Raw genomic sequence first — 18,790 nt, 5'->3', positions numbered from 1 at the left:
ATCAAAAACTTAATAAAATTGAACAAGGTGGGGAAGGGGAGATCACAAGAAAAGGGTCCCTTCAGTCCCTAACAGCACATACTGTAAGCCCTAAGAATGTCATTAAATGTGGAGGAAAAACAAGCAGTATCTCAAAACAATATGCCTTCATATACCTCTACTACATCCTACGAGTGTAGGAGAGTGCCCTCATACAAATCTCCCCACATCACTGGCTTTCTGCATTTCCTTGTTCATGAGGAATGAAGTGAACAGAACGATGGCTAAGTTACTTCTTGCTAAACACAGTGCAGAGCCAGGCACACAGAGCTGCTTTTACATTAACACTGGAACACACAGTTATGGAGTTATAAGAGGGTATATTAGTGAACCTGTCTTATCTCTAGTTCAAATAACATAAATGTTAAATCATATAGATTGGTAGTCTAATATGGACATCTTCTATGTTTAATGACATCTATATTTACTGCAAAAGTAATAATCACTATTAAATATTGTAGCAAATGTAAAAACACTAATTATTATCACTGTTAGTTGCTCCCCTTATACACACACAAAAGGAGAGGGGGAAAGAGTAACCATGTGTTCTGTTCCCAGAATATCAGCAGTGTCAACATTTCACTTAATTAAACACACTAGCCATATTCAAAGTGATGAGGTGGTACCTAGCCAAAGCCAGTGCCCTGTTCACTCTCTCCTCGAGGCCTGTGGTTCCCAAGGCTTTCCACATCAGCCAGAATTTGAATGCATCTGGACGTCTGCTGCACTGAATGGACTTGTCACCAGTGTCATAGCTGACATCGTAGAACTTGTCCTGCTGGAACAGGTATGCAGCCTTGGCAGAGTAACACTTCTTCAGGAGGCCCTATTAGAAACACAATAAAGGCTTAGGCTGCTCATACATGTATTCAAACTCTTATCTTCATAAGCCAAAGTCTTTTTTTCCTACCTGTACCAGCTTCTTAGCAGAACAGAACTAGATGTATGGGAAAATACCCAAAGCTTATGGTGTGGGTCAAGAGCCCTGGATGAACTTGAACCCAAAGAAGTCTGCACTGACAACAAGGAGATTTTATGGAGAAAATATTTTTTTTCATAATGTCACCAAAGAGTTGCAGGTTGAAGAGGAATTCTGACTCAGATCTTAAGCAATCATGGGAGCAGGTACCACAGAAACACTTGCTCAAAGACATACATGGGTGGAAAAGAGGCAGAAGGAGAAACCTACATCCGCTATAGATCAGTTGATAGATTAGAAGACCAGACCCTGAGAAGCTTCCTACACATTCACAAATGACTCACAATCTATTTCTTCTTTGCCAAGCAAAGAACTCTATATATGGCACAACTAATTGCAGGTACGAAAGATTTTAGTCACCAGAAACAAATGTTTAGCCCTTACCTGAAAATAAAGCCACTCAGGATTTAGCATAGGCTATCTGACTGAGCAGAAGCACCACAAAGATATTAGTACAATCCCAAATTTTGTCCCCTTTTACAGTTGAGACAATTTTAACATTTGAAAATAAACCTCAGAAAAGGTACTTTATCATACTCTAATTAAGGTTTGTTAATGAAATTCTTTGTATTCATCAATCTCTAGCCTCCAACTTCTGAGAGGCTGCCCCGGCAGAGATGAGCAGCAGAAAATAGACAAAGATAAATGAGCAATGTGGCAAGTTCCACTTAATAACAAAGCTGGCAAACGGAAAGCACAGAGGCTGTTACAGGTTTAAAGGCACAGAGGAAGAGAAGAGGCATAGGACTGGCCATTGGCTGAAGAATAAAACATCATAGTGTTACAGAGTATACTTTGAAGTAGAGAAAAGGCTGGCAGAAAGGTTACAAGAGCAAAGATAAGGGTGGCCTACAAGGAGTTCAGGACACAAAAAAGCTTTGCCACTGATATTAAAAGTAAGAAAAATAAACCCTGATCTATAAGATAGTGCTAGAATAGACATTCAGATGAGGTTAAAAACATGTCTACAGCATCTGATTCAGATCTGGAAACATAAGTTTAAGTGACAATTGAATCAAAAGTCTTCTGAGCAGAAGAGACCAAGGAACTGAAGTGGACAGCAGGACAGAAGTTGCTTAACGATATCTCAAAGAGCATGATTCCATTTTTCAACATCACTTCAATTTGAAACAACTTAAAAAGCATTTCACACTTAATCCTTTTTCTCTGGATATACTGCAAGTCTGATTTTAAAATGGCAGACAGTGTTCGACATCACTCTTCACCAAACGCATCATATTCCCATAACAGAGGTACAATTCCTGATCTACATTACAATAACTTTGGACCTGGCAATAAAATAGAGATAAAAAGGTCAAGGTAAAACAATGCAAAGGGGAAATAATCCACTGTTTTACACAGAATATTTTTCTCTCTTTCCTAACCTTTCAATTCCCTCCATCAACATCAATAAGAAAACAAACAAAAACCCCAACTTTCTCACCTATTCACAGAGCACAAAAAGCCAAAGGTTTCTCTGAAACTTCTGTAAGGCTTTGACAATCCCATTGTAATATGGACAGTTTGCAAAAAGAACAGCAAATTCAGTCTGAACTCTTCAGCCACAGGACCAGCACATTCAGCCTTGTGAAAAGAGTTTACGTGACAGCTTGGGATAAAAGGAGCAGGGGCTCCTCTCCCTTGGCAGCCAGAGTGATAATGTGCTGCTGCAGCACATGGTAGCTGTAGCTGGGAAGACAAAGCTGGGCACAGTTTTTTGCAGTGTATAGGATTCTCATACCTACTTGCCATCTTAGAAAAAGAACGGAAAGATGATGACATTAGAAACTGTAGAAAAGTCAAGTACTAAAGCATCCCTCCTTTACAGCATTGTGTTCTCTGGCTAGCAGCTGCACAACAGGAATAGAAGTCTGTCAAGCCATTGTGGCCTTTTCCTTTAGATGTCCATACCTCAGTTTTCAAAGGAAATACAAGTTTACTAGACATGATACTAAAAAGAAGAAAAAAAAAGTGAGAAGATCCACAAATTGAAGTGAATTGCTTTGCCTCTTACTAACTTCAAAATTTTGCAGTGTTTCTGCATTTGAGGGCAGAATATAGGGGTGATCAATGTGGGACTGTCTTCCGCCTTATTAGAATGTAATACAACTGCAGAATAGAGGACATCACAACATATTAGTTCCCCTCATGCCTGAGAAATAATAGCTTTTGTTTGCCACAAGAAACCTAAACTCAGCCTTAAGATCATAGTCCAGCTGCAGTCTCATAGTTTAAAAACAAATGCCTTAGACTGAAAACACACTAACTCTGAGTGAACTCAGATTCCTGAGATGATAGCTCATTTTTTAAAGTAAGATTTAAAAAGCTGGTACTGTCCTACTCTCTTGGTGAATCTGCAGCTGACATACTGGCTTCACGATCCTTTTCCATCCACTTGTCTTGTTAATAACGCAACAGGTTTAAGGAATCCTTCTGAATGTATTGCCTACTGTCAATCTCCAGAGGCAAGTACAGTGACATCCTCCAGCACAACACTAGAGCAGACAGGAGAAGAAACAAAAATCATACTTCATGAGAAAAAAGAAATATGCCAGACCAGTGCAAGAAGCAAGGTAGGGGAGAAAGAGGGACAAAAAAGAGAACATTGCAGAAGAGTTTGGGCAGGAAGGAAACATAAGAGGAAAAAAAATCCAAGATCAAGAAAACAGTTACTCCTTGATTCCTGCTGTCTCAAAAGTAACAGTTTCAAACATGAAGACATAAAAAGTTATCTCACTTTTCCTAGATGAATGATGGAAAAGTAAAAAAAGTAAAAGAAAATAAAAAACAAAAACATACACTTTGTAATCTAACATTTTCAGTCTTAAGAGAGTCCAACAGTTTTCCACACAGTAACAGCTGTTCCATCTGTTCAGAAGAATTGGAAAAATGTCAAATGGAGTAGTTCTAAAAGTTTGATATTCTTTTTTCAGCATCTTTTCTTTTTTACCCGTTGTACAGAGACCAATGGCAGGGCTCTGCTTTATGACGAGGCTGTTTAGAAAAATGGAAATACTATTTTCATGGAGGCTCCAGTCCACCATGAAGTTTCAAACAGCCTTTGGTTTTGATGGAAGCCTGTGAATAGTTGCTGTGTGCTCTAACTGATGGCAAATAAAGGAATAACTAGTAATACTGAAATCAATGTGTAAGAGGCTCCAGTTTCATGATTCAACATATCTTTCTCACTGAACACACCTACAGCAGGCTTTTTGATATCTTTCTATCAGTTAAAAGTAAGTTTCAAAATAATTAACAAAACATGTTTTTCCCCAAACTTTTTCCTTAAGAAAAATCATCTTTCCAATCCTCCTCATCTGATGCAGTAAAGACAGTCTTTCGAATGGCATTCTTGAAAAGTCTCAAAAGCAGTGCAGTGCAAAAGGCTATCCCTGCAATCCACTTCAAGAAGTGAGAAGCAGCTCTCCTTTGTACTAACCCCAAGCAGAAAGCAATGAGAAGAGAGTATTTCCTGCAGCTGCCCTGGAAAGGAATCGGAGAAGTAGATCTGTTTGTGATACTGTGTACTGGTTTTGGCTGGGATGGCGTTATTTTTCTTCCTAGTAGCTACTACAGGGCTGTGTTTTGCATTGGTGCTGAAAACACAGGGATGTTTTGGTTATTGCTGAGCAGTGCTTGTACAGCCTCAAAGTCTTTTCTGCTTCTCACCCTACTCTGTCAGCAATTGGGCTGAGCAGACATAAGGAGCTGGAAAGGAACATGACCAAGGCAGTTGACTCCAACTAGCCAAAGGGCTATTCCATAGCACAGAACATCACATCCAGTACAGAAACTGGGAGGAGCTGATGGGGAGGGGCAGATCTCTGCTGGGTCAGAGGGTCGGGAGCACTTGGGTTTTGTTTTTTTTGTCCCCTTGAGTTTTATTTTTCTCTCTCTGTTATATTTATTTTCATTACTATTATATATTGTTATTGTTGTTATCATATTTTATTTTTGTTAGTAAACTGTTCTTATCTCAACCCATGAGCTACCTTCTTTACACCAATTCTCTCCCTATCCCACTGCGGGGGATGGGTCAGGGTTAGTGAGAGTAGTTGTATGGTACTTAGTTGCTGGTTGGGGTTAAACCATGACATACTGCTAATGATGAGAAAGAGATTACACTGTAGATAGCTACCATGATTATCTCAATCAATTACATTCTGTGCTAAACTCAGATTTCATTAGCTACATTCTTTGAGACTTTATTTTTAACTAATAAGTGAAAATTCTGCTCATTACCTAGAATTGATTGCAAACTACATAACCTAGCGCAACAGTCCAGAGTCACAGAACTTTGGCATTGGTGATAAATATTAGTTGTCTCTACAGTTATAATACTCAAATTTGTATAGATTATAGAAGGACAAATTGAGTAGCTGTACACTCTTAAGGGAGTATGTATAACCCTAGATTGATTCATAGCATTTTAAGAATTTAGAGAAAAAAGCTGATTCCCTAATTTTTAAGAGTATCATTTAGCTTTGTTTTAATAGTCACTGCAACACAAGTCTATGTTACTCTAAAAGTGATGACTGTTACTCAGTGCGTGGCAGTGAAAAAGGGATAGGCTGGCACTTTTTGACTGTTTCAAGCACTGAAAAAATACTGCCATTGACCTGAGTTTTTACAGAGCATTAACCAATCTCTCTTTCTCTTTAGTGAAAACACTCCTTTTTCTTTTCTAGTAAGTCAAACAAGTATTTTTCTTTTCTATCTCTGCCTTCATTGGAAATCATTCCCAGTGTGTTTCATTAAGGCTGGAAGATAATCTTTCACCAGCATTTCACTGCAGTGTGTTTGTTTCGTTCTTTTCTGTATAGGACTATTTAAATTCAATGCTTTATTCTAATAATCTAGCTGCAATGTCTTAAACCTATTAATATTACTAAACCACATAATTTTATTGATGCTATGGGGCAAAAAAAAAAAACCCTAAAGCAAACAAATCCAGTCTCTAGTACTTTTGCTAACAGGAAATTAGGATATTGCCACTACATTCCTTCTAAAGATTATCTTTTCACACAGAAAACTAAAATACAAAGCTTGGGCTTGTTAAACGATCTATACCTGAGGAGGCAGGGAGAGAGACACTCTGAAGGGGATTATTTGTCCACTGATAATCACTTAACCCTAATCCCGAGGTAGTCCAAATGGACCTCAAAGCAAATGGGAAGACAGGCTAACAAAACTTCTTTAAGGAAGACTTTCAAAAGGAGATAGGACTTTATTTGTGTTTAACATTTTGCTGCTCTGACTTCTTGCAGAATTCCCCACTTCAGAAAATACCTAAGGCTTCATGAGCATTCACTAGCTGAGCAACGTGTACCAAACTCTTCCAGCTTCCACCTCAGCATCCAGCTCCCACTGACACATCCTAACCACTGCGTAAGAGAATTATGTTCATATATAATTGTGTGGTTCATCTTCAGCCACACGTATTTAGGTAATTTAGGAGCAACAGAACAAACTGCAAAGTGAGAAACCGATACATATACTCATCCGCTTACTAGTGTAAAAATAGCATTTCAGAAGGTAAACTGGATTCAGCTACCTGTTTGGTTATGGAGAGAATCAAAGTGAAGCAAGGCCTTTCTGCCAAAGTGTCTTAAACATGCATGTGGGCTTTTTTTTTTTTTTAAGGATTTATTTTCCAACACTCTCAAAAAGCTGATAAGAAGGAACTTAAATTTGCATATGCATCTGCTTGCATATAAAGACTGCACTGGCAAATACACAAAACATCTAAGTGCCAGTTTTCCAGAACCTAAACACAACATAAAACATCTTCTCCTCCTCAAGCAGAGAAATCTGCTTTTCAGAATGTGCCTCACTGTACAACAGGATCTGACTGTAGGATCAGTAATAGTCATGTTTTCAACCCTCAGTGTATTTTCAGCACAACTTTGCCTAGATGTAATTTAGAAGTAGGATTGCTCTACCAGACGTTACACTCCATGGAAGAATATAGAAAGGCTGCCAGAGCCCTGAAGTTGGAACAGTGTTTGTAAAGTGACTCTAAATGCCCGGGCAGGCAGAATCTCTCATTCCTTTCCATTTTTTTCCTCTTACTTCCTGAGAAATTTCCACTATGCAGCCCAAGTAATCTAATCATTACCTGGGGCTATATCTATGTACTGGGCCTAATTAGTTAAAAATACAGGAATGAATTCTTCCCAAGCCTGCAATTAAGACTCCACATTAATCTTAGTCAATAACTTCATTCAGTTTTGGTTTTCATCCTGGAATAAAAATAAAGTGATGGACTAGTAATCCTGGAGTCTAATCCTCTTTAATCCCATAGACTCTGGTCTAAGGAAATGGGGAGGCACACTTCTCTCTGCTGTCCTGTCATATCTCACCCCTGACCTGGACCAATCCGCTCCAGGACAGCACTGACTAGCATCTATGCTCTTTGGTCCTCATCAGTTCTTATTACCAATTGCACGGATATGTCCTGGTTTGGGCTAGGATAGAGTTAACTTTGATGAGGAAGTAGGAAGGGGCACAACATGGGCAGCTGACCCAGGCTGGCCAGCAGGTATTCGATCCCATACTGACATCATGCCCAGTACATATAGGCAGGGAGCTAGTTGGGGACGGGGCTGCCGGTCGGGAGCGGTCGTGTCGGGTCCCGGGGGGTGAGCAGCTGCGGCATGCACCATTCCTTTTCTATATCCCCTCATTTACTGTTAAAACCATTTTTTTCCTGAACTTGTTTCTTCTTATTGTTGTTCTATTAAACCGCTCTTATTTCAACCTACGCGGGTTTTCCCCCTTTTTCTCTGGTTCCCCTCCCCACTCCGCCGGGAGCGGGAGGAGTGAGCGAGCACTCTCGTGGCTCTTTGTCCCCGGCTGGACAAAACCACGACAGGATAGCTAACCACTAGCTGCTCATCAGAAAATATCAGCTGTTTTGACAGAGATTTATGAAAGTGATTTACAAACTATGGCCACAAAAATAGGGATGCAAGCCTCAGGAGTTCCAGATCATGGTGTTCAGTCATTCATAACCTATGAAGACTATAAGCTAAAACTCAGCTCTAATGATAGACAATGGATGTAAGTTTTAGCATGAATGAGTTTGTAATGGGGCTTGAAATAATTGACCTCTTTACTGGTTTCTTTATCAAGATAGAGGAATTCCACAAAGATACAAGCAAGGACTCATCTTGCTTTTGTGCCACTTGAGACCGGGGCTCTGTTGGTTGTTTACTAGACCTTTTAATTACTCACAGCTTTTGGAAAGCCTAAATCACCTTGATGAAGTAGAGTGAGGAAAGAAGCCTCAGCACCTTCACCTGCATATGATCTGACTCCTGTTCCTTCTCCTCCCAATCTGGTGCACCCATGTAGGGGGATGTGAAGAGAAGCTTTGTCTTCTTTAAAAAGAGACACAGTACTGCTGCAGTCCCAGTGTGTGACAGCTATTCCGAGGGCCTTGAGCTCGGTGTTTCAGTGCTGCAGACCCAGGTGACAAAATACTCAACTCTGAATGCAAATCATGTACAGAAGTTAACTAGCAAGGGCACCAGCTGCAAAATTTGACAACTGGCAAGCACAGTGACTTGGATCAGTTTGACCCTGCTCTTTTATTCATCCTTTATTAATTTTGTGGTGAAATTCAAAATAACATCATTCAGCCTTTACACCACAGTGTATTAAAACTGACTTGCTGTTGTTCTCTAATTATTTCCACTTCCATATTACAGCAGTAACAGCCTGCCTAATTTAATAATAAAAAAGAAATCAAAAACCCAAACCACATCAAAAAAAACCCAAAAGCAGGAGAACTTACAGAGTTGTCTTTCACCAGAAGAGCACAACACTGGATTCCTGCCAATAGCATTTTATGGGGATTCCAGGCGACAGAATCAGCCCTGCAAAATGGAGAAAAGGAGGTGGAAACTGGGTACTAGAGATCAAAAAATGGACAAACACAACCCAAGCAGACAAGTTAGATTTCCCATTCTTTTCTCCCCACACATATAGAGATTCAGATATCTCTCCAATTAACAGCAATATGTATTTTGAGAAATACAGCTCTCATGGAAGCCAACAGGTCACACAACTTTCATCTTGGACCTTGGTAAGTGTGCCCATGAACTAAACTGACGTACCTGTGGATACCATGAAGAAGTCTGCAATGCTTCTTAGATATCAAAGCTGAGCCACCCCAAGAAGCCTGTTGGAACATTTACAGAGACAAGACAATATTATTTGAAAAAGTTCTTTCGATAATGCTTCAACTAATAATATCCAAAGATGTTTCATCCCATTTTAAACTTAGTTTACTACCCCTTTACTGGGCTAAATTTTGCCTTTAGTATCATCTACTGAAATAAAGACAGCAGCCTGGGGCTCTGTCTAAAACAGAGGAGCTGATGGTTTGGGCCACTATGTGAGACAAACTACACTGTCCCTTCTGTATAAGCAAGGGCATGAACTAAAGTGTCCTCGCATAAACCAGATCGAGTCCTGACACTGAATCAGAAGATAGTACTTTCTTTACCCCAGCCTAAGCAGTAAGCCACATTTTGCGTATCTTCTTGCTGCTAGCTGTTTACATTCACAAAGTAAATAGTAGAGAATTACAGCCTCTGTCAATTGCAAAGTCAAAGCCCAGATTTTCAACAGAGATTGGAAATGAAAAAGCTAAGTCAGTGAGTAGACAATAGCAGCATTTCTGTTACCAGCAATCCAATTGACCTTAACATGGAGTAGGACTCACTACATCTTTCAGGTTATCTAAGAACTAAGTGTGTGGTCTGAGAAACATTTAGGCCTTCTCTGTAGTGAGTTAAACTCCTTAGTGAGGGTCATCTATTCTAGATACCTGTCTTTGGGTGACACCTTTTGCAGATGTCTCCCTTCATAGACTATAGAAGGAACTCAAACAACAAGCTTTTATTACAGAAGTTTAATTTCTGGGCAACTGGAGTCAAGGAAGGCCCAACATGGGCTATGAAACCTCAGTTCTCAAACCATAGCCCACAGGGAAGGAGTGGAGAGAACAAACAGTAGATATGTCATACTACAGTGCATTATCCAAAAACGATTCTCAATGTTCATGCAGGCAAAATCCACTTAAGCAGATTCTTTGAATTAAGCAAGGCTCTTCAGAGAAGCACTAGAGGCATCAGTCCACAAAACATCTGGACTGAGCTTAAGGAAAAGATTTATACATTCTGGGCTAATGAAAAAAAAAAAAATCAGAGGTGAGGATTCTCGACGTAAGCATGGAGAAACCATGCTTATTTAGTGCTTTTTCCCATGAAAGAAACAGCTGTGACAGCAGATCTGTGAATTTAGCATCAGTATTTGCTTCACAGGCCATACATTAGGAACAAGATCTGCTGTCTCTGGGAGACAGAAACAGTAATGGCGCACAGGGGAAATGAAAGGTTAATAACTTGTTTTAACACGTCTTTCTCATTAATGCAGTGCATTAATGCACCACATCATATTTTATGTAGACATGCTCACAACATCCTTGCTGAGGAAAAGACTGCTGCTCAATCTACAGGTGGGACCTAAGGTAGCCAATTTTTTGCCTTAAACTTCACAGTAATTCTGTGGCAGAACTATGACTGGAAACTCGGTTTCTCCAGCTAGCTCAAATTTGCCATGTTACAGAGTGACAATCAAATGGAACTTCCTATTCATAGACAAACTTTAGTCTTCTCATTCTGTTATTCAATAAAGTCACTTGTCTTTTCTAGAGATTATTAATCAATGAACACACCTATCTCATGATCAGCATCCAAGTGAAAAAGAAGGTGCAGAAGACATCAGCAATTACTACCTCCACAGCACCACTGACATTACTTTCTGTCTTTGTTTTAAAAATTATTGCTGGAGATTTGGAAGAGAGGAATGATAGTGCTGGAGGTCTAGGCATCTCCACCACCTTTCAATTTCTTCTTGAGCCAGATGAATCTGTGCTCCATGCTTCTCTACCCAGTGCAAAGACTAAGTGCTCAGAGATCCGGGGCTGGTAAAAAAAGTTATTGAAAAGGTACCTAAAGAAACAGGAGAATCATTGGCTTTGTCTAGTTTTAGACACATTTAATGATGGAGACTGCACATCTTAATCACTCCATTTATGTTTAACATCTCTACTGATTTAAAGTGCTTCTCCTAAGCATTGTTTCCTCTCATCACATCTGCAGTGGTCGGGTGAACAAATTATTCCTTTTCTGTTTTGCAGCAGCTTTTAAAGCATCTATAGACTATTATGTATTGTCTCTGTCTTTTCTAGTTTAAACAGTGTGTTTTCAAACTTCTTCATTGGTCACAATTTCTTGATATGGTTCTGTTTATCCTCATTGCATCACTATTTTCTAATCTTTTTCCTCTAGGTCTCTAATGTTCCTGAAATGCAGCTTCTTATTTGGACACAATCTAGATAAAGCAGATGGAGTACCAAGCAGAATGAGAGAATTTAGGTCTCTTTTTATTCAGTTCTGAAAGACATTTAACCCTACTTAAAAATACTAACAATTGCTGATCTGTGATGCACTGCAAACCCCAGATCTTTTTCTGCAGATCTGCCGTCTAGCCAACAATTCCCAGCCTGTGTTTGTGCAGTTGATTACTACAGCTTAAACTTAGAGCTCCATCATTTTTGAACTGTAGCCTAGCTTTTCCACTTTTTTTTTCTCCAAACTGTCAAGATATTTGATTTCTAATCCCACCTTCCCACTGTCTCTTGGAGCAGTTTTATGTCATTTTCAAATTTATTTAACGTATTTTTTTCATATAAGTTATTAATGAAAATACCAGATAACTTCTAACCTAGAATGGACCTTTGTGGAACCCTGCTCAAAACTTTCTCCCCTTTCAGCTGTGAACCACTGATAACTGATCTCTTGGTATTATTTTCCAGACAGCTTTTCATTCACTACCTGAGCTGCAGCTTGGCATGTTTCTCTGGCTTTTTGATGAAATATTGCAAAGACTCAGTAAAGTTAACTGTTTCTCCTCCATCCATGAGACTACAAAAGGAAGGTAGAGAGATCAAACTAGATTGACAAATCCAGCTGAGAGCACTGCAGCATAGCTAAAAACACAAAGATTATTACCTGTGTCCCAGGCAATCTAATTGGTAACTACCTATAAGAAAATTACTGTGTTTCATGTGCAACAAACTACTTACAGCTTAACACTGGGAATCACAGTGATCACAGCCTGATTAAACTACCTACCTAAGCACAGACTAATAAGTCAAATCTGGTTTTCTGTACTGGTTTAGCCATAGGGAAAAAAAAAGAAAACTCAAAAGGACCAGTAGGTAAGAAATATACACAGTACTTAAAGCTACACACAATACACGGTATATGTGAGTGCTGGAGTTTGAGTGCATATTGATGATGCAAATCAAGTCACTAAGAAAGGCATTACAGATGTACACTAGAATGCAATGAGCAACTGTAATGCATGTATGAATATGTAATGTGCACAAAATAATCCTGGTTATAGTCTCTGCACTTAGGCTGTTGAACGGCTTGACTGCTGAGACACTTTGGGCTTATGGGTACTATCTTTTTAAAACAACCTTTATCATAACTCCCTTTTCCTTTTTAGGTTTGTCTCCATGTGAGAGTTTATCTACTATTTCTGATTTTATTGAAATTTATCTTTCTGAAGCCTGCTGATTTTATGTTGATGTTATCCCTTTCACCTCTCCCAAGAATCATGAGCTTTATCATTTCATATTTAATGAGTATCCATAAGGCAAACATATCAATTCTCAGGATCAGAAAATATTCTGAAATGAGATACATCAGTGTAAATCTGGAAATAACACCACTGACATTCATATAAAATATTCTTATAAACAGCTCTGTAGACCATTTCCAGCAGATAATCCTGATTCCCAACAACGATATACAAGAAGTCCTAAATTAGACAGAACTTTCCCTATTTTTAATTGTACTGAATCTTCCACCAAAGTTACAGTAGGCTCAAACAGCAGTCACCCACTTGCTATAACTCAGACTTCATACACGTAAATCATTCAACCAGAAGCCAAGCCTCTCGGAGGAATGTATATCCTCAAAGCTTTCAAAAATAATATATTCTTGCCTATAAGGCAAGAAGGAGGTAGACTTGCCTAAAAACAAAGGAAAAAAATATCTACGCTTCTTGTACTCTCTGTATAGCAAATGGCTGGTCTCACTGTACCTTCTCACATATTATTCTAGCAAACCTATTTCTAATGGTGCTGTGGGTGTAAAAAAGGTCACCTTATGAATTACAGTCTGCTCATTTTACCATAGCACCTTTGTATATATATGTATGCTTGACATCACTTACACAGAAAGCTTTCAGTCTTTTCCCCATAACCTGTTCTCAAATAAGTACAGTCAGAAACTTTAAACAAAAAATAAAAAATCAGCCACCCACTCACTCCTTCATAGGCAGTGAAAAGAGATGCAAAAAATACTAATAGACCTCCTGAGGACCACTGAGAGGTTCGTAACATGAATCATGTCTTAACAGAATGATTGGTCTTCCAGACAATAAACCCAATTTATTACTGGACAGTTGTCCTGAAAGGAATCAATTGACATCTGACAACTGCAGTCACTGTTCCAACAGGAAATTAAGATATTCACTGACATTTTTACCTTAATTTAACATGAGGCAAAACTGGAAGAAAAGCTATTTCTTTACAAAACATTATCACCTGCCTCTGGAGTACAGAGTTTAGTATGTATGCTCTAGGCTCATCCTACCTACTTTTAGTCATACTCCAGGCATACAGAGCATATTAGGAGACTACACATTGTCCTCCTGCAGTCATTAGAGATGGCTGCAGCCATGTCTATTCAAGTCACCTAAGACTCAACACAGATTCTGAATCAGCTTTCTTCCAGTGACTACACATGGTCACACAATAGACCAGTGCCCAACGTGTACGCTGTACTTCTGAAATCTGCTGGGTCATTCTCACCACCACACAGCCATGAGGAGGCTTTGCATACACTTTAAATACTAGGGCTAAGTTCTGCATCTTTGCCTCCAAGTCAATAAGAAAACTATTTTTTTACTCAGAAATACAGCGACTCTATTTAATAATGTCTCCGAGACATTTACTTGAAACACACATCACTGCTTATGTAATTTTTCTTTAGATACTCAGCATCAAACAAACACTTCAGAAATTTAGAGCAGGTATAAAAATCTCCAGTAACTTTGCTCCAGATTCTCTCATTGCTATATGGCTTTTAGCCAAGCCATTCTGGATTTGTGACATGGCAGTTACAAAGAGAATGCGATTTTAGAAAATATGAAGAGACCTAGTTTTAAAAAAATACATTTCCAGCTAACTCAATGATTTAATATCCAAACTCAAAATTACAAAGAAATTATAAAAGAAGAATTTCTGAATAATTACAGAAAACATAAGGAGATCTACAGATCTTTCCTGTAAATCCAAAAAAGATAATTTATGACTGTTTGAGTCAGAAATATACCTTTATTTTGACCTGTTTGAACCATCATCCTAACATGGCCATTCTCCAACAGCATAAAGAAAGAACCCAAAATTATATTTGTATATAATCACTCAAATTATTTTTAGGAGGTCAAAAGAATAAATTTATTTTTAAATAATTTTTCAATAGAACCTGACAATGACAAAATATGGATTCACCTGCTTGTGAAAACCAAATAATTTTATGTTTTTCAGAACATTTAATGGAGACAAATCAGAATGAATTTCTGTTCCCAAAAATGTTTAGAGCCCAAAGAAACATCACCAGTCAAAGAAAAATTGCATTATTAAAAAAGTAAAAACTAGACAGTACACAAACTCACGTCAACATGAAGCCAGAGGCCATACTTTTCGCAGATATCGGCAATTTTATCCAGAGGATCAAACGCTCCTAGCACTGTTGTGCCTGCTGTAGCACACACAAGAAACGGTGCTGACCCCTGCAACAGGATTCAAATCAAAAAAATTGTCAGTTGCACTGCTCCTTTCCTCCAGTATATCTGCAGAACTAAAGTATAAAAGGGTTTAAGAATGTAGGACAAAGATGTGACAGTCTACATTTCAGTTTCCCAGCAGAAGATACTGCATGAAAAAGTGATGATTCTTTAAAAAACAAACAAAAGGCGTTTTCTGCTTCCAGTTAACATCATCCCAGGGCAGACTTTACCAGTTTCAGACTGTTTTGACAGATGCTCGTTTTGTCATGATCAAAACATCCTGGATATTTGACATCTCTCTTTATACTCTGATTTTTATTTCTCGGTCTTCCATATTTTACAACCACATTTGCTGTCTTCTGCCAAATAAAATAAAGTGACTAGCTCAGCCAACAAGCTACCCATGCAAGCAAAGGGCTTGTGCCTCTAGGGGTTCCACCTGCATTGTCTCTACAATACCCCTATTCTCTGCCTGGTGAAGAGGAACCTTGACTCGTCTTCCGCAGGGCTGGCGCAAAGCTTGTCTGGGACAGTCACCACTGTCTGACCTCTATGCCTAATCTACAACAAAGCGTTGTTCTCTTGCCTCTATCCCTGACTAGGAAACAGGAGAAGCTGTAGATAGTAACCAAATGTTAGGAGAGACACCAGTGGAAATCTCAGCTTTAAGATTAGACAAGTGGGATAAGGAAAACTTTTGTCAGGTTGTAGTCTCAGCCAGCCATTCATACGCCATCCTTTTTGGTTTCAGTACCTTTCTTTGCTTATTGCTTTCCCAGTCAATGAAAAGCAGGTGTGTAATTACAATAGCAGACTAGGTCACATACTCCTGCAGATGAACATGCGTGTGCATACTTGGCAGAAACTGAAACAATAACCGGTGGAGTCTTTAAGAACTCCATGAAATTGAGAGTATCAACCCTAGCAATGACTGTGTGGTCTCACTTGCTGGTAAATATTTGCTGAAGGAACTCCTCAGCTCATTTCAGCATCTGGCCCACAGCATGACAATACAGTTACTGAAGAGGCACTAAAGTTGTTATTAGATTGTATAATCTGGGATTCCTGGAATTCACTTGCAGTGAATTAAAACTCTCAGATGATATAAGTCTCTGCTGAAGTAAGTCAATGTGGCTTCATTGAAACCAGACATCAGCTGACGAGTCAAACTCTACACAAGTCTTTCACGTGTCTTCACTTCAGCTGAAATCCGATCTCTCTCTTTAAATAAAAGTGTTGTCACTTTTAGACATCTGCTACAGAGACAGACAAGCTTGATTCACATTTACACTGACAGTTTTATACCTCTTTCAGAGTGTAGAGAACTGTTAGAGCAGTAGATAATCACAATTTATTCATATTTTTAAATTTCTTTACAAAGTGCTAAAGCGGTGAAAAGTAACCTTGGAAAGAATTCAAATTAATCCTATACATTCACAAAGAATTGCCAGTTATAATTCACTTCTGAGTCATTCGTACTTAGAACAACCTACTGCAAAAGTCAAACTTTACAAATCAGTCTGAAGCTTAAATACAAAATATCTGCAAGTGAGGCAAAAGATGTATCTGCTGCACCTAGTTTTCTGTTAGCGTTCTCACCCATTTTCTCCCACAGCTACATCGAAGTAAAAGGCACCTCAGCAGCCTGTAGGTAATATGACTGAACATGGGGACAAGTCTAGGATCTCTACAAATTCCAAAAATTGTTATATTTTTCCCACAAATAAGGAAATTATTTTCTATTCTTCTTGCAATATAGTTAAATAAATCTCCCTGACAGAGCTCTCTAGAAAAGAGGCCTAAGACTTCCTATTCATAGTCAGTGATCATTTTGTGCTCCCATCACTAGCAAATACATCAATTGTTGTCTAGAGTCATTAGAATATTTACTGTAATTCACTGAAGTACCCTTCTGTAAAAGTTGTAAAGTAGCACTCTATCAAGGACAGGCACACTTACTGAAGCTCTGATTAAATGAAAACCTTACAATATACCTGTAACTTCCATTAAAATGAAAGCGAAATAGTGTTCTCCTGCAAGCAGAGCGTTTTAATACAGAACATTTGTTTTTAAATTGCAGAGCATCATACTGAGTTTGACCTTTTAAAAAAATCATAAATGCCAGAGATTTTCTTTCAAATAGCCATTACATTTATTATTACACCAACAAACAAGAATTCTGGTTTTGCAAGGGCAAGAGCTCATTCTTCTGTCAGCCTCCTTTCCCTTGTTTCATTTTATTTCAGTCCTATTTTTCCCTCCCAGCTTGTTCAAATAAATAAAGGACAAGTTGTCCTCTACAGATAACGCAAAGTACAGAAAGAGGCAATCAAGAGAGTTTTCTAGGCTATTAAGGTCACCATGTATAGTTATCCTACCTAGCATGAAACTCAAAGAAGAGAGATTTAACTCAGCAGAAGATGTATCTAAATCTCATCTTAGTAAAAGACATCGTGGCCATGTCAGCACATGACAGGACAGCACTGCCTTGGCTTTTTTATCACCCACAAAAGTAAGTTTCACAAGGTAGGACTCCATGGTGGGCATCATTCACAACATGGACTTTGCACTAGTTGCTTGGTATTCACAGGTCATGGAACAAGGGCTGAGCTTCAAATCCTACTGCTCTGATAATAAACTGGAAGTGAGAAATAAAGTGAGCTAACCAAGCCAAAAAAAGATGCTCTGCTCCTTAGAATTCACATTCAGTCCTCCAGACTCGCTAAATAAATTACATTGCCTACAGGTAAGTGTTGTCTTACAGATTGTGGGAATGTATGTTAATGTTGTCCAAATATACATTTCCAAACACTGGCCTTTGACTTTCCACTTGGCAAAGTCCCTGGGGGAAAAGAGGCACAGGTCAAAACCTCTACACTCTTGCTACAACACAAGAAAGGGCCAAATTTGGCATTTGTGGCTTGTATGATAGTTTTAGAGACTAAGCCACATGTTACAGTTCTTGCTCACTGCAAAGGACAGAGCAATAGCTGCTGTAATTAACTGTAAAGACCCTACTGTTCCAATTTACTCCTTAAGAAAAACAAATACTGCATCCATTTTAAAAAGGATCAAGGAAAAAAGAAGTCCTGTAAGAAATGTGCTAAATATTTCAGAGCAGTGCTGTACTCAGGATTTTCATCAGTAGTAAACACCTTGAGGAATTTTTTCTCCCTCTTAACAGTGTAGCACCTAGAAGTCTTGGCTTGTTCCACATGGTTATGGCAAAGAGATTGCACCTGTGGAAAAGGCACTGTTACATTAACTGCTCTGTTTTTAATATTCCACTCATTCTTTGTTTTCTTTCCCTCAGACACAAGCACACAGTCTGCATACACTCCTCTCTCCATGCTCTCTCCCCCTCTCACCTCTTTCCTGGCCCGTTGGACTTGTTTCTCCAGTTCCTCAGGTATCATCTTACCTCTAAGGGACACAGATTTAAAACTTTTTCAGTTACATACAAATAGGTTAGTTACATACAGCACTAACGCATTTTAAAAAGGCTCAGAGACCACAGTCTCAAGTTTTGCTTGCTTACCTTTCATCTGTTTTGATGAAGTAAACATTCTCTGTACCAATACCCAGGAAGGAGGCTGCCTTCTTCATGGAGTAATGGCACTGTAAATGAAAAAGGCATGATAAAGTAAATAAATTTAAAACAAAAGACATTCCTTAGCACAGGGAACTGTGACACTGAAATCAATTTAATAGCAGTTAACAGTCATGACAATAGCATATCCTAAGACAGAAAGGAAACTGTCAAAGCTACACAGCATCAAGACCATCTTGTCTTTCACAATGACACACACTGAAGGCTAGTGAAAATAAGATCAA

The 18,790-nt window shown here is 38.8% G+C and overlaps 1 protein-coding gene across 1 annotated transcript in view; it reads right to left on the bottom strand.

Annotated features, from left to right (window-relative positions):
• Positions 1-18,790, bottom strand: part of GADL1 (glutamate decarboxylase like 1) — a 73,049-nt gene that overhangs the window by 41,672 nt on the left and 12,587 nt on the right. Inside the window, exons 7-12 of the mRNA XM_061996918.1 lie at positions 18,495-18,574; positions 18,325-18,379; positions 14,843-14,959; positions 9,139-9,203; positions 8,817-8,898; positions 666-865 (exon numbers count right to left, since the gene is read on the bottom strand). Coding sequence (XP_061852902.1) covers positions 666-865; positions 8,817-8,898; positions 9,139-9,203; positions 14,843-14,959; positions 18,325-18,379; positions 18,495-18,574 — 599 coding nt within the window. The remainder of the gene's footprint in view (positions 1-665; positions 866-8,816; positions 8,899-9,138; positions 9,204-14,842; positions 14,960-18,324; positions 18,380-18,494; positions 18,575-18,790) is intronic.

Source organism: Colius striatus, chromosome 5, assembly GCF_028858725.1.
Source record: "Colius striatus isolate bColStr4 chromosome 5, bColStr4.1.hap1, whole genome shotgun sequence".
Classification (NCBI taxonomy): Eukaryota; Metazoa; Chordata; class Aves; order Coliiformes; family Coliidae; genus Colius; species Colius striatus.
This window is presented reverse-complemented; position numbering and strand designations above follow the sequence as displayed.